Consider the following 14,246-nt stretch of genomic DNA (forward strand, 5'->3'; position numbering starts at 1 on the left):
TACCAATTGCCTTGACAGTGTGCCCCGCCACCTCCCGCAAAAAAGAAAAAAAACAGTTTAAACTTTTCTCTCAAAATCACAGCTTGTTGCCAAGTCGCCACAGCAGAGTAGCTGAGCTGGAAGCGGAAAAAAAAAACAACGAAACGTTTTATAGGGGTTAAAGATCAAAATTGCCTGTTAACGTCATTGTGCAGAACAAATCCCTCTGAGCGCTGCACACCCTGGAGCATACACACTACCCTCAACACCAGTGCAAGGGTTACATTCTTGCAACGCTTCTCTTACTTAAAATTGCAGATACTTATAGTTCCAAAATGCAAAAGCAAGACTAGCCGCTACCTTCAACTGGTTTGAAATATGAGTCTCACTCAACTTACACTGGCAGGAATTGATCAGAGAGTGTGAGAAGGTTACTTCAAAATCAAACAAGTGACCCAACCATAAGTGTGTGTGTACGTGTTTGTGTTTGCGTGTATGCATGCGTCCAGAGACATGTTGATCACAGACCTGGCTGCCACTTTAACTTTCGTGGAGGTTTGTGAGGAGGTGAGAGCGATGTGCAGCCTGACCAGACAGCAGCCCATCACACTCAAGTGGATTGATGATGAAGGTGGGTCTGCCTCACAGTCAGATAGCGTCCAAGTTTAGCTCTATTTGACCTTGAACATGTTCATTGCTCTTTAAATTTGTGTCACTTGACTGTTGAAAAAAGATGTTCACCATATTACATACTGGAGTGCAGGAACAGGAACATATATTATCTCAAGTATTTTCTTTGGATACATCTATTTTTGCAACTGTTTCAGTACCCTGTGACGAGATGGGTTGTATACTCGTATTGTTCAGTGCCAATTTTCATTCGTTCCTCTCAATTAAAATACGTTGTGAAAAACCGAGTAAAATACAAAAATCTGAAAACATAAATGTGAGATATTAGATATTATGTAATGTGTAATGTTTCATGACATCAGGATGCAGAGCAAAGCACTGTGCCAAAAAAGAAAAAACCAAGCCAACTACGGTATAATGATACAAGAGTAGACTATCTAAAGATGAAAACGTGGCTGAAGTGGTAGATGTTTGCTACCTGTTTACACTTTATCAAATTACCAAACGTTCTCTCTCGAATCGCACTCTCGTAAATAAATCAAACTTTTTCAACTGCAGTAGTTGTAGAATTCACCAAACCTCTTTTTGGTGAACATATTTTGCCATGATTCCCCCCCCCCCCCCCCCCCCCACAATACAACATATGCGAGCTATGGCAATTACGTAGTACATGAGAGAAAAAACACAATTCCCAATAGTTAAGGTAGAGTGACAATTCCAAATCAACCAAAATCCAATCCAAAAACAACTGAAAACGGACATTGAAGCTCAGCAAGATTAGACGTAATTCAGATTCACTTTTCTTGTGACCGTTCGCAGGAGACCCTTGTACCATCTCATCTCCGCTGGAGCTTGAGGAAGCATTTCGTATTTACAATCGAAGCAAAAGATCCGGACTGCTGTTGCATGGTGAGTTCACTCCAAATTTAGTTGATTCAGACCTTCTTAAATTAACTGGTCAACACATTATTCATGTCAAACCTTGCTCTTGGAAATCAGTAATATACCTAGTGCTTTTTTTTCCTGTCATTTTTATTTTTTTTTTGCCATTCTTTCATTTGCTTATACATTAGTGTGAGCCATCCAGATCGTTCTTGTTTCAACTTCCATCATGAAGCACAGCTGTTGGGTTGAGGAAGAGGGCGGTCAAATACTTTCTCACTCACTCTGCTTTTCTACACACAGTCTTCCCAAGTATTCCGGAGCGACCTGGAATGCCATGCCCTGGAGAGGACAGTGAGTTGAACTGTTATTTTTTTCACAACAGAGCTTGGTCATGGAAACGTGGTCCAAACAAACACACGGTTCGGATGGCTGTGATCTACTCCAGCGCATGAATGCCAGATGAATTTGAAGCTTTTTATTATTTATTTGAACAGTTTTTTTTTTCCTGGGTTGAATGATGGTACAACATATTGTAAATCAAAGATTTAAATTTTTTTTTGAAAATAATTGGGTGTACTCGCTTGAATTTGTAAAAACTTTAAATGTAGTTTCTCTTTCAATAGCTTTACAAAGTGCCCCTAAGCAGGGGAAATATTAAAAGCTCCTTATTGGTGACCGCAGCAATCATAGCATTCGGATTGTGATTGTTTGTCTAACGCCTAACTTTGCGGCCTTTATGTGGAGCGTTTGTATGTCCTCCCCATTGCCTGTGTGAGTTTTCTCTGGGTCCTCTGTCCCCCACACCTCGCCAGGTCCAAACAAAAAAACGTGCGGAAATTCCAGTCAGTTTCTTGACCAAGGCATTGACTCAAGCTCTGGATTCGACTCTCCGTGGATGGGTTGACTTCAGAGGGCAAATGTCATTGTACCTTGCACAGTCGGCTACATGTAACAAAAGAAAAAAGGCACGTTGCTTTTCAAAAGCATGTGCATCGGAGGAATATTATTCAAAGGCAGACATAGATGGATGGAGAGACGCATAACTTTGGACAAGTGTTGTTGTGATTCTACGATAACCGATCCTATGGAGAATTGCAGAATTATTCAGTTGCGCATACTGATGCGTATGGACAGTTCTTCATTTTAAACCACCATTGGTAATGTGGCGACTGGAGAGCGTGAACTCTGTTGTGGACTTAGGATATCTTTAACATACACACTCCTTGGGCAAAAAAAAATGTGCAGGGCATTTCAGGCCCAACTGTTTTGCAGTGAACAGGCTGCTGAAGAGTTTACGACAGGAAGCACAGCGGATTATTCAATGTTTATCATACCCCCCCCCCCCCAAAAGCATGTGATACTTATTAAAAAATAAGGAGCACAATTCGGCGCTCAACTCAAAACTATTTTGATTTTGAGTTGATCAGAATACTGTAAGATTATGCCAAATATGAGATCTCAAACACCACAATTCAGCATTTCATCTGTTTTCCTTTAGTTTGAAGAAGGGATTTCATATTTGAATAGAGTTGATGCTTTAGTACTAAGTAAATGCCCCTCCTACGATACTTCTACATCATGATGCCATTGTTTAATTGCAATCAGAAGCCCCCCCCTAATGTGAGTGACCTGAGGCTTCCCTGCCTTGCGCTAGACTCTCTGGCATAGACATCACCCTGCCACCACGACCACTAGCCACTCCCATCCACCCTCCCTCCTCCCCATGTTCTATGCCCCCCACCTCCCATGCTCTCTCTCTCTCTCTCTCTTTCTCTATCAGCTGTGTGGCACCGATGTCTCTCGGGGGAGGAGCTTACAGCGCTGCAGCATCGCACAAGACAAGCTTACGAGAGACACGGAGAAAAACTGGGAGAGTGATAGGGGGGGAACCAGCATACCTTATACACACGCCGGCTTTTAATGCGCAAGGCAGGCATTGTTTTTTTTTTCTTCTATTCTATTTTGGGCCTTCCGGATAAAACAGAAACGTTTGATCAAGGCCAACAGATACAGAGAAATAAGGTGCTTTGTGAACTGTCAGCTGTGAGGTGAGAGCAAGCGAATAAGAGGGAGGCAAGGAGAAAATCATTAAAAAAAAAAAAAAAAAGCTGAGAGAAAGAGGGAGGGCTTGCCAGGGAGAGCCACAGCAGGGGATGCGGATGTAGCAGGCTATCGTCGCCGGTTCACCTCTCATACACACGCGCGCACACATACACAGACGCTTAGCCTGGATAATGTGCTGAAAGAGGGAGGTGGAGGGAAAGAAAGAAGACAAACCGGTGAGCAATCTATTTGCGTATTCCATCAATCCATCCCTCATCTTTCAATATGGAAATAATTGCATCACTCCATCTATTAAGAGACAGTGCGTTTGAATGAGCGCATCATCACCGAGCTCCTTGCTTGTCTGCGTGCATGCACGGGTGACATCTCTGCATCCATCGTTAGCATGCGCGTTCGATTCAACCGTTGGCCGAGTCACGCATCGCAGGCGGGAATCATGTGTGAGCAACCCGCTGGTTCTGCTAGCATGGCCGATGCCTGTTTTTGTTTGACTTTCGTCACTGTGTTCCTTCTTCAAAGGGCTGCTTATTTTATCGTTAACGCTCAGAGATTGCACCTGAGCGTGGCATTGTGAACATTTTTTGGGGTCTCGTACCCGAGATATGACTCTGATGCAGGTTGTTTCTGCATGTGGTGGAGGGTAAGAGCACATAGCATCCAACCACATTTGAATTTATTATCTTAAAGACATGGGAGCCTGTTTTATGTTGTGGTTGCAGCACTTGGAGGGCAAGTAAATGTTTGTTGTTTTGCAACAATGTATGGCATAAAAAAAGGTCAACAATATCATCGAAAACGGTGATGAAAGCTAGCAACCAAAAACACAAAAAGGCAGACGAAAAGAGGGGATTTTCCATCTCTCTTCTGAGCGCTTGCATTTCTCTGATGAGTTTTTCTCACAGCACATTTGGTATGATACTTCAAGAAATCTCAAGTCTTGCTTGAACATATATGAGAAACCTTTCCTTTTTTGCCACATTTATGCACGTGACTTTGTCACTTGTCTTTTGTATCACACAAATGAAGAACCCAGAGAGTACTGGGTAATCATTTCATCCAAGGCCTCCTTTTTTAAAATATTTTACTTTTATTTGATTTTTTTAAATGAATCTGTGCCATGTAATATTTTTTCCTCCCGTTGGTTCTGGCTTATTTATTGCAACTCTCAACTTTGAAGGGCACCGGTGACAAGCTAGTAACAAGTAAGCTTAGCCTGCAAATTGAGTTCACAATGTCAAGGGTTTAATAACAACCCTGTAAGTGGCCACAGAAATGCAGATGCATTCCACTAGCAAATGTTTTGGTGCCGATTTGCATTTTGGTTTGAAGATGATCTTTAATATTATCTTATTACTAGAGACATGTTGAGCCCAACATGTCCATACTTAGGCTGTGGTGTTTCAGGTTATTCATCATCACTGTCTGATTTTTGTAGGTCTGTCCTGTGTCTGTATTTAGTTTTGCGTATTGCAGCTTTTCTTAGTGGACACTGACCTTGTTATAACAGATTGTACAGTAGAAAGTGCTTCCTGGAATAGCTCCACAGCTGCGTGTTTCAGATGCGTTGAATGAAATGACCCACATTTAAATATACAAAAGCAGCTATGCATCATATTATTTGTTGAATGCAGCACTACAATAAGAACCTGCACAACCTGCCATCTGTAGCAGCAGTGTTATGTAATGTGCTAAAAGAATTAATCACTGGATTGGAATTGGAACCAACCCCCTTTGGGAGAAAAAGCCTGATAACACCTTCATAGCTTCTAGGCTCGAATGGTTTGGTTTCCTAGGTAGGGGCATAATAGACCTGATTTTATTTATTTTTTACTGTATAAACAGTAACTAGGGATGTTCAAAACCAGTTTTTGTTCAGACTGTTCCCAGTACGAGTGTTCGATCCTTGAGTACTCACCGATACCAAGTACCGATACCTCTGATACTTTTGCTTTCACACAATGACGAAAAAAATGTCAACAGACTTTTTTTCTAATGCAGATGATATGCCGTTATGTTAAATTGCTGCACTATTACGGCAACTACTGCCAGGGAGCATTTACTCTGTTAGACTTTTTTTCCTGACGTATCGGTGACCGGTATCGTCCGCCGACACGAGGACCCAATGCCTTAAAATAAGGTCGGTATCGACCCAACACCTGGTATCGGTACTCGCCCGTCCCTCATAATAACTCATGTTTTTATTGATTTGATACTTTACCAGGATGCCAATAAAAAGTCTGTTGCTATCAAAGGTGCTATCTAAATGTTGTTTGAGGATGTCACGACATGGCACAGTATTAGAGCAAGAGGAGAGTTTAACCACACTATAGTGTATTTCATTGTAGCATTTGGTTGTTTGTTTGAAAAGGCGTAAAAGGTGAGTCTGAGAGAAATGCAAACGCTGTACGTGTGATTGAAAAGGGGTCGGGGGTGGAGGAGAGACACGAGTCAGGAGGACGATCCTTCATGCATCACAGAGCAGAAGTGATGACTTATTTTCATCAGGCACATTCTCGGCCCACCTGAAAGGCTGACAGGCAGGGGTGGAGATTACAGTGGGAATATGATATGACTCAATGAAGCCCCATAACAGCTATTCAGCTTTTGAAGCTGAAACCTTTTCTGACTTGGTCTCAAATTGTACAAGTTATGCACTTACAATTTTTTTTTTTACTCTGACTACTTTTCACTCTGCTGTGTAACCTGCGTCTTCTTCAATACCATTCTTGTTCTCTCAGTTCAGGACAAGAAGATTTGAATGCGCTGTAAACATTTGCCGGAACGGAATCGAGACTCTGTGCACCGATCTGACGTGCTTGCATTTTGTGCTGTCCACCGCTTTCATTTTTTTTTTTTTGTGACCGGCTGAGAAATATTGAATTTGCATATCATATTTATTTTTTATATCAACAGTCAACAATTCAGACACGATCAATCTTTGGTCACCAAATATACCTGAACTCTGAGCTAAATGTTCATTAGGAGAAGATGTCGAGCCCATCCGTATTCTAGCACTGCATGTCCTTTTTGGGGTCGAGGGTAACAGTTTACAGGCGAGAGGACCCTTACACTCTGGACTGGTCACCAGTCAATCCACGAGCACATGTAGACAAACAGCCATTCACACTCAAAATCACACCAACAGTATATGTGGACCATTTTCAAATCTTGCATCGGAAGTTAGTTTTGGGGATATGGGAGGAAACCTATGGAGTCATGAGGAGAACAAATCCATCCAGAAATACTACAATGGAGATTCAAAAGTGGAACTCCTGACTGTGTGTGTTGCCTCAGACTGAAGATGAAGCATGTAGAGAAAAAAAAAGAATAAAGGTGCACCAGGTGTGTTAGCAGCAGTGTGCAGGATGACTCTTGTAAACCATCTGCAGTATGTGAGTGAGTCACGAGCCTAACGAGTAAAAAGGTGGTGTTGGTCCCGTTTCCAATTTGACAGAGATGACGTGAAACAAATCGCTGAGAATCAATGTGATATCATAAGAAGAGATTGTGGATGGCCAATCCATATACTATAAAACATGCTTCTTGTTTGAGGGTCATCATTTTATTAAAAAATAAAAATAAATAGGCGGCCCGGTAGTCCAGTGGTTAGCACGTCGACTTCACAGTGCAGAGGTACCGGGTTCAATTCCAGCTCCGGCCTCCCTGTGTGGAGTTTGCATGTTCTCACCGGGCCTGCGTGGGTTTTCTCTGGGCACTCCGGTTTCCTCCCACGTTCCAAAAACATGCATGGCAGCCTGATTGAACACACTAAATCAGTGGTCCTCAACTAGAAAGGCTGTAGGTCCACTTTTTTTTTTAAATAAGACCAAGGTCCGATCCCATGCACGGCGGTCATGGGGAGCAGGGCTATATGCCAATTTAGTATGGTCAAGCCAAGCTTATACAAATCAACACTCCTCACAACCAACCAATAATGGTGTGCATGAAAATAACAATTATTCACTTTGCCAGTACACAGCAAATAATGAGAGGTATTGTGTTGAGGCACAGGAACTCTTTTATTTTGTCAAGTTGTGCCTGCTTAATAATAGAAATAGCCCTTTTAGGGAAATAAGACATTTTTACTTTAACTTTGTTAAACGGTAGTTGTCTTTTTTCCCTTAATTTAACAAAAGCAAAACAAAATACTCATTTTACCAAAATAAATACTAAACATGAAAACAAAAATATGATTTTCATTTGTACAATTCCCCTTTTCACATCCCCTCTGAAATCACTGAAAAATATATCAGAAGAGGAGTTAAGAACCATTTTAAATACTGACACAAGGGAGCACAGGAATGTGCAGTGCTGTTCTTCCACTAAAGGTGAATGCAATGTCTGAGGCATGCAAATATTATTTGAGGACGCCATTGGGATGTTCATTTACCATGTTGCGGTGTTCTGCTGTTAAACAGCTGCAAAGACGGGAGCAAAACTGCACACAATCGAAACCTCCCGCGATTCGTCTTGTCTAATTGTCTGTGTGCGGCTCTCCTGTGCTGAAGCTGTGAGCACACTGTGGCGTCGCGCATGCGTCTCTTTCCTGACACAATCATCCATTTTGAATGCGTGACGCTTATGTATGGGCACACCTTAAGTTCAGAGGAGCCAATCAGCGCATCGTATATGCTGACGCTTATTTATGGGCACACCTTAAGTTCAGAGGAGCCAATCAGCGCATCGTTATCGCCGACATGCCCTGCTCAGCCAGGGTCTCTCGTCAAACATTATACACACACAGTCGCGCTGCTGCGTCCTCTGCAATACATCTGTTCGTGCATGCAAATAATAAAATGGATAATTTTAACAAGCGATCGCGGTAATGCGCAGATTATAGTCCAAAAATAGAAAATGTATAACGTAAAAATCACTTTATAATTTATTATTTTATACAATTTGCCGAGGGTCCGGACAGAGGAGGTCGGCGGTCCGGTCGTGGATCGCGGTCCGCCAGTTGAGGAAGACGGCACTAAATTGTCCCTAGGTGTGAGTGTGAGCGCGCATGGTTGTTTGTCTCTGTGTGCCCTGCGATTGGCTGGCGACCGGTTGAGGGTCTCCCCCGCCTACTGCCCGAAGACGGCTGGGATCGGCTCCAGCACCCCCCGCGACCCTAGTGAGGATCAAGCGGTTCGGAATATGGATGGATAAAAATAAATAAATATCAGGCTCCATCTGCACAAAAATACACGTGGTGGTTAAAGAATACATTGTGTCCCAAAGAAGCGTCACATTTTGTCTGCGATCTAAATGCAAATAGAGGAACAGTTCCGAGCTCCCAGACATTGGGCCTCGTCCACGAATACAGTATATCCGACGTGCTCCGGTCTTGTACTCAAACGTATGTCAGCTGTCATTTGTGGTCACCAATAATGAGACCTGACGAACAAGCACCGACGCTCCACACCCGAAACATTCAACACACCTCTAGACTTACAAGACTCTCCAACTCCAGAAATAGCACGAGTGCTTTTGTGAGGTGTCAGTCCTCCCTGCTGCAGTGCAGCACACCCACGTATTTGCCTCACTGCTACTGATGATGATGATTAAGACGATGATGGTGATAACTCAGTTGCTCGGAATATTACCAAGCAACATTTGAAAGAGAATACTATCTGGTTACATGGTGTTTTCCTCGCCCCCACCCCCTATATTTTTTACACAACTATAAAGTTTTGAATCACGCTGTATATAACAATAATAATTTCTACTTACTCATCATTTTGTTTTGTATCAACCTAAATAATTAAATATGTTTTGAACCAATACTATTCACACAAGGGGAGCAAATAATTGTTTTACTAATCTGACAATTATTTGGTTAATGGATGAATCTGATTTTTTTTAAATTCTGATTTTCATCACTTTATTAAACAAATCGGGACACAATTTCAAATTGACAGTGAATAAAATGCAGAAACCTTAATTATGATTCAGTTACTGGTATGGTGTCGGGAAATAGGCAAAAATCTTGATTGTTGATTTCCAAAGTAAATGGGGAAAGAAAATGTTTTGATTCAACCTAAGGCATAGGTTCCAGCACGCCTGTGACTCTCTAGTGAGGATAAATGGTTCAGAGAATGGATGGATGGATTACCTTTGTAAAACAAACAAACAAACAAACAAAAACTCAGCAGCCACAATATAGCTAAATAACATAAGCAAGTAAGCAGTAAGCTATTAACTTCATTAGAACATCACTAACTGCACCAGTGTACCCAACAAACACAATGATCAGAAATAGTAAATAATAAAACAAATACCACTTGTCAAACAAGCATATATTCCAATTTAAAAAAAAATCATCCATCCATCCATCCATTTTCCGAACCGCTTGATCCTCACTAGGGTCGCGGGGGGTGCTGGAGCCTATCCCAGCCGTCTCCGGGCAGTAGGCGGGGGACACCCTGAACCAGTTGCCAGCCAATCGCAGGGCACACAGAGACGAACAACCATGCGCGCTCACACTCACACCTAGGGACAATTTAGAGCGTCCAATCAGCCTGCCATGCATGTTTTTGGAATGTGGGAGGAAACCGGAGCACCCGGAGAAAACCCACGCAGGCCCGGGGAGGACATGCAAACTCCACACAGGGAGGCCGGAGCTGGAATCGAACTCGGTACCTCTGCACTGTGAAGCCGACGTGCTAACCCCTTTAAAAAATCAACAAAGCTGAATTATTGGGCTACATATGGGCAGCATTGGCTTAGCTTGTTCCTTATAATACACTTTGAGAACCTCTTTTCTACTCACGTATGCTCACACGATGAACATGTAAAAATAGTATAACAAGTTGCATTCAAAGTGTTAATTGCATACTTGGAGCATCGCTTGATTAAATGTGTTCTTCTTTTATCATTTGTGGCTTCCATGTGGCTGTTGACAGCAAAATCCTACCATGAAATGACAAAGACCGTATAAGCTTCATACTGGCACCTTTGTGTGGTCTTAAAAGAAGTATTCGTCCATCTTTAGAGTTGTGACACTGAGGCAGGAATGCCTCAGAGTTTTGTCCACTGCTTCGACAAAGTGAACCTTTTGCTAATATTTATTCGTTATTTGAATGAACTGAACATGCGTTCTGCATTACGGAACCCCACAACCCCATTCTGGTTACATTTTCCTTCTTTGTGAATTGTCCACAACATAACTCGAATTTGTGTCATTTTCTGTCATGGTTGGTATACGGTGATGGCAACTGTCTGACTTCAGCTTCAGACTAGTTGGCCACCTGTAAAGCTTTCGCCACAGAGCTGAATCTGTCAATAGTGGTTTTGTTTTTGAAACTTTGACTGTGGCACAGCAGAGCGCCATTGTTCTCCCCCTAACACTCTGTGCTTTGTGTATTCACCAGAATAAACCAATTGGAAATGACAGAGGCACACTATGACGACACTCTTGTGTGTGTGTGTGTGTTTTTTTTAAAGCTGGCCTGTAGCTGTCCTATAGCACAAAAACACAACCAGGACGTAATCTGATCTATTCAGTGACGAGAAAGTGGGAAACAACTCCTCATCAGTTTCCATGGGATGTGGAAGATTTACATTTTATTTGCCTTGTTTATTATTATTGTTATTATTATTATTATTTTTGCACCGGTGGCTTTGTCGTCAGTATATGTTTAAGTTCAACCGGTTTACATGCTTTTGATAACTGGCATCCATCCTTTGCAAACATCCGCGCTCCCAGCACTCAAGCTATGTTGATGCACCATCTGCGACTATGCCACTCAATTGACTGCCTACTACGCCTGTAATAGCTTGGATGATTCAGTTGTCATGCGGATGATTTGTTTACAGAGTGGAGAGCCCAATTGCTCAAAGCAGCAGCGTCGTTTTTAACTGGCTTTGTATTCCGCAGTAGAAGGACATCCTGTTTGTGGTGTGCTGAGGATTCCATCCGTTTTTGAGAGGGATTCCCATTCGTTGTCGGAATCAAGAGCAAGTGAATTGATATTCGTGAAGAACTGTTTTTGAACCGTGTATGCTTTAGTGATAAGCAAGCGACTTGAGCTTGAGCAAATAAGAAATGCAAGGAATCTTTGACATTTCATGTTGTGTCGTGGCACCGTTCTTGCTTTATCTTAGTTTTGTTTTCACAGGTGAATTAGGGGGAAAAGGACCTGATAATAAACGTACTTGCTCTTTATACTATACAAATCACATACAACACACATTAAGAAAATTGAAGACATTGAAGAACCAGTGATTTGATCCTGATGTCTGCAATTGTGCTTGAAAGTTGATTACCGAAAGGTCAAATGGTAACAATTCTCTGATATAAAAGTAAATATTGAATAGGACTTAATTCGGTAGGGTTTTTTTTGTTGTTGTTTTGAGGCAATTTTTGCAGTGTGAAGCAGTGTACTGTTGCTTGGCAACAAGCTTCGGCCTGCTGTTTGCTGTGTATTAGTGAACAGTGCATGACTGACAATGAGGCAGTCGACACGTTAAGACTTATTATATCTGCACTCACTTTGGCCGATTGGTTGACTTTTCTTTCTGTTTAAACTATTGTCTTGTGCAGCACAATAAAATTAGGGAGGCAGTCAAAAAGGAATGAACTTGGTTTAATTGAAGCTACTAATAACTGTTTTTCTTGGATAAATATTCACGTTCATAGTTTAAGTACCGGTACCTGTTTTACAGTTAATTAAAAACAACAACATTTTTTAAAGGCCTGTCCTCTTCCTGTCAGCTATTTTGGAAGTGATGTCATTGTTGGATGCCTGTCAGAAGCAGAGAGTTGTAATTGGATGTCTCATCCCAGTCACTATACACTGGAGTAAAGGTTCATCACCTTTCCCAACAAGCTTCAAAATACAGTTGTCTTGGAACCCACCTGGCACAAACCTTTGCAAAGCCTTTTCTCTTACACGTTTTCTCAACACATCCATGGATTTTCCCCAGAATTTCCGTCAGAGCTCTCTGCTTCTGACAGGCATCCAACAATGAAAACATTTCCAAAATGGCTGACTGAAAGAGGACAGGGAGACATAATTTAAAAAAAAAAAATTATGGTATCGATAATATTAGCCAGCCTCTTGTGGTCGTTTTACGATGGCAATGCCCAGTAAGATGCAAGATCTGTAAGTGTATGTATGTTTACAATATTTATGTTTAATGCTTTGTTGTGCAATCACATATTTTGATTGTGAAAATTTGTCTGGCCACGGGGCTATTTCTTTCATTTGATTTATTTATTGATTTTAATTCATTCATTCAGTGGAAGTTAGTTGTTGTCGGCCAGCTGGAGCGTTTGAGTCTGTGCATTCTGATTTGCCCTAATGTTGAGCAGTGTTCAAGTGCCATTGCCTCTTTTCCTATTTTAACTAACTGGGTTGGAACTAACACTTTAAGTAAAATGGCTGGTGTGTTCTCCAGTGTGAATTTGGGTCATATCTGTGGCCTGATAAAGAAACAATAAGCAGCACTTAAGAACTGTCTTTGGCAAGTATAGAGCTTTTTAGAACAAGGTCATTTCATGTAAAGACAGTCTCTATTATGCAATTCTCTGCTGTGTTCAGCTTTATGGATTGCAGTTCATTTTTCTCACAGGCCTTCCTTTTTCTCTCTGACAACTCTGAACGGGTTGCCCATGAAGTGGCAGCCTCTCAGGGAGCAGTTTATGAGCTTACTGTGTTTACAATTTGAAGATCATCCAGTGAACAGCTCTCTTACTCCCATCACTGTCATCGCAATGGCTTTTGCGATCAAACCAACATCATCACATGGGTAATTATCCCCAAGAAAACGCGACTTCCATTTTTTTAGCATATTAACTCCGCTGCTCTTGTTCAGCATTTTTATTTTTCATTATACATGTCCTAATTGTCTTTGTTAATAATCTACTGTATATTTCTCTATTTTTGTGTCTGCAGTCACTGTTTTTAAGTATACAGCATGATTTGGTGTTTTACATTTTCTAGTCAAATAATTTCATTCTGGGCCTTTAAGGCCTTAGATATGGATGCGCCATCTCTCCGGATCCTGGCAAAATGTGTGTTTTCAATGAAATTCTTTGCTGGAACTATGTCCAGGGAGTGCGTTGACGCCCAGTTTCTGTTTTCCTCACTAGAGAAGTCTTTAAAAAAAAAAAAAAAAAAAAAATCATACGGTAATATCTGATGCTGCCTATAGTCATAGTGTGGATTCTGAGTGAAAGGCCGATGGTGGTTCCTCTAGCTTGGCTGTTAGAGTCAGTTCCTGTTAGTGATGACAAACAAAAAAGGTTAAAGGTTACAGTGATAATGCTATTGGTCCAGCCTAGAAAACAGCCTTCGCAGCGTCACCGTAAAAGAATGCAGAAAATGTTTGCTCAACCTCCCCGCTGTTCTAGCGCTGGGGAGGCAAATTGACACAACTGTGGAGAAGAATATGTTTGGCTGGGAGAGGGTAGCCCTGCATGTGCCTCTTGTAAAATAAGCAAAACCTTTATGAAGGAATACATTCTGTTCAGAGTCAAATAGTCAGTTCAGTTTTTTTCATTACTTCTCAAAAGTGACAAACCTTTCATTAAGAATACGTTTTTGTGCTTAAAATGGAGCATACCGTACTTTGTTTGCACCAATAAGACTTTAAGCAGTGGCGGGCGAGTTAGTGAACTTGGGTCATTCGCTAGCAACGGGCCTGGAAGTCTGCCATCATCAGTTGTCATTATTTCAGGCCAGTTTGTCTGTCCGCCATGC

At 41.7% G+C, this 14,246-nt stretch overlaps 1 protein-coding gene across 1 annotated transcript in view; it reads left to right on the plus strand.

The window, feature by feature from the left end:
* The window catches only part of prkcz (protein kinase C, zeta), a 53,706-nt gene that overhangs the window by 1,116 nt on the left and 38,344 nt on the right, over positions 1 to 14,246 (plus strand). The window contains exons 2-4 of the mRNA XM_086135048.1: positions 489 to 610; positions 1,429 to 1,518; positions 1,795 to 1,845. Of these exons, the coding sequence (XP_085991174.1) occupies positions 489 to 610; positions 1,429 to 1,518; positions 1,795 to 1,845 (263 nt within the window). The remainder of the gene's footprint in view (positions 1 to 488; positions 611 to 1,428; positions 1,519 to 1,794; positions 1,846 to 14,246) is intronic.

Source organism: Hippocampus guttulatus, chromosome 1 (assembly GCF_054856545.1).
Source record: "Hippocampus guttulatus isolate MCC_2025c chromosome 1, RoL_Hgut_1.0, whole genome shotgun sequence".
Lineage (NCBI taxonomy): Eukaryota > Metazoa > Chordata > Actinopteri > Syngnathiformes > Syngnathidae > Hippocampus > Hippocampus guttulatus.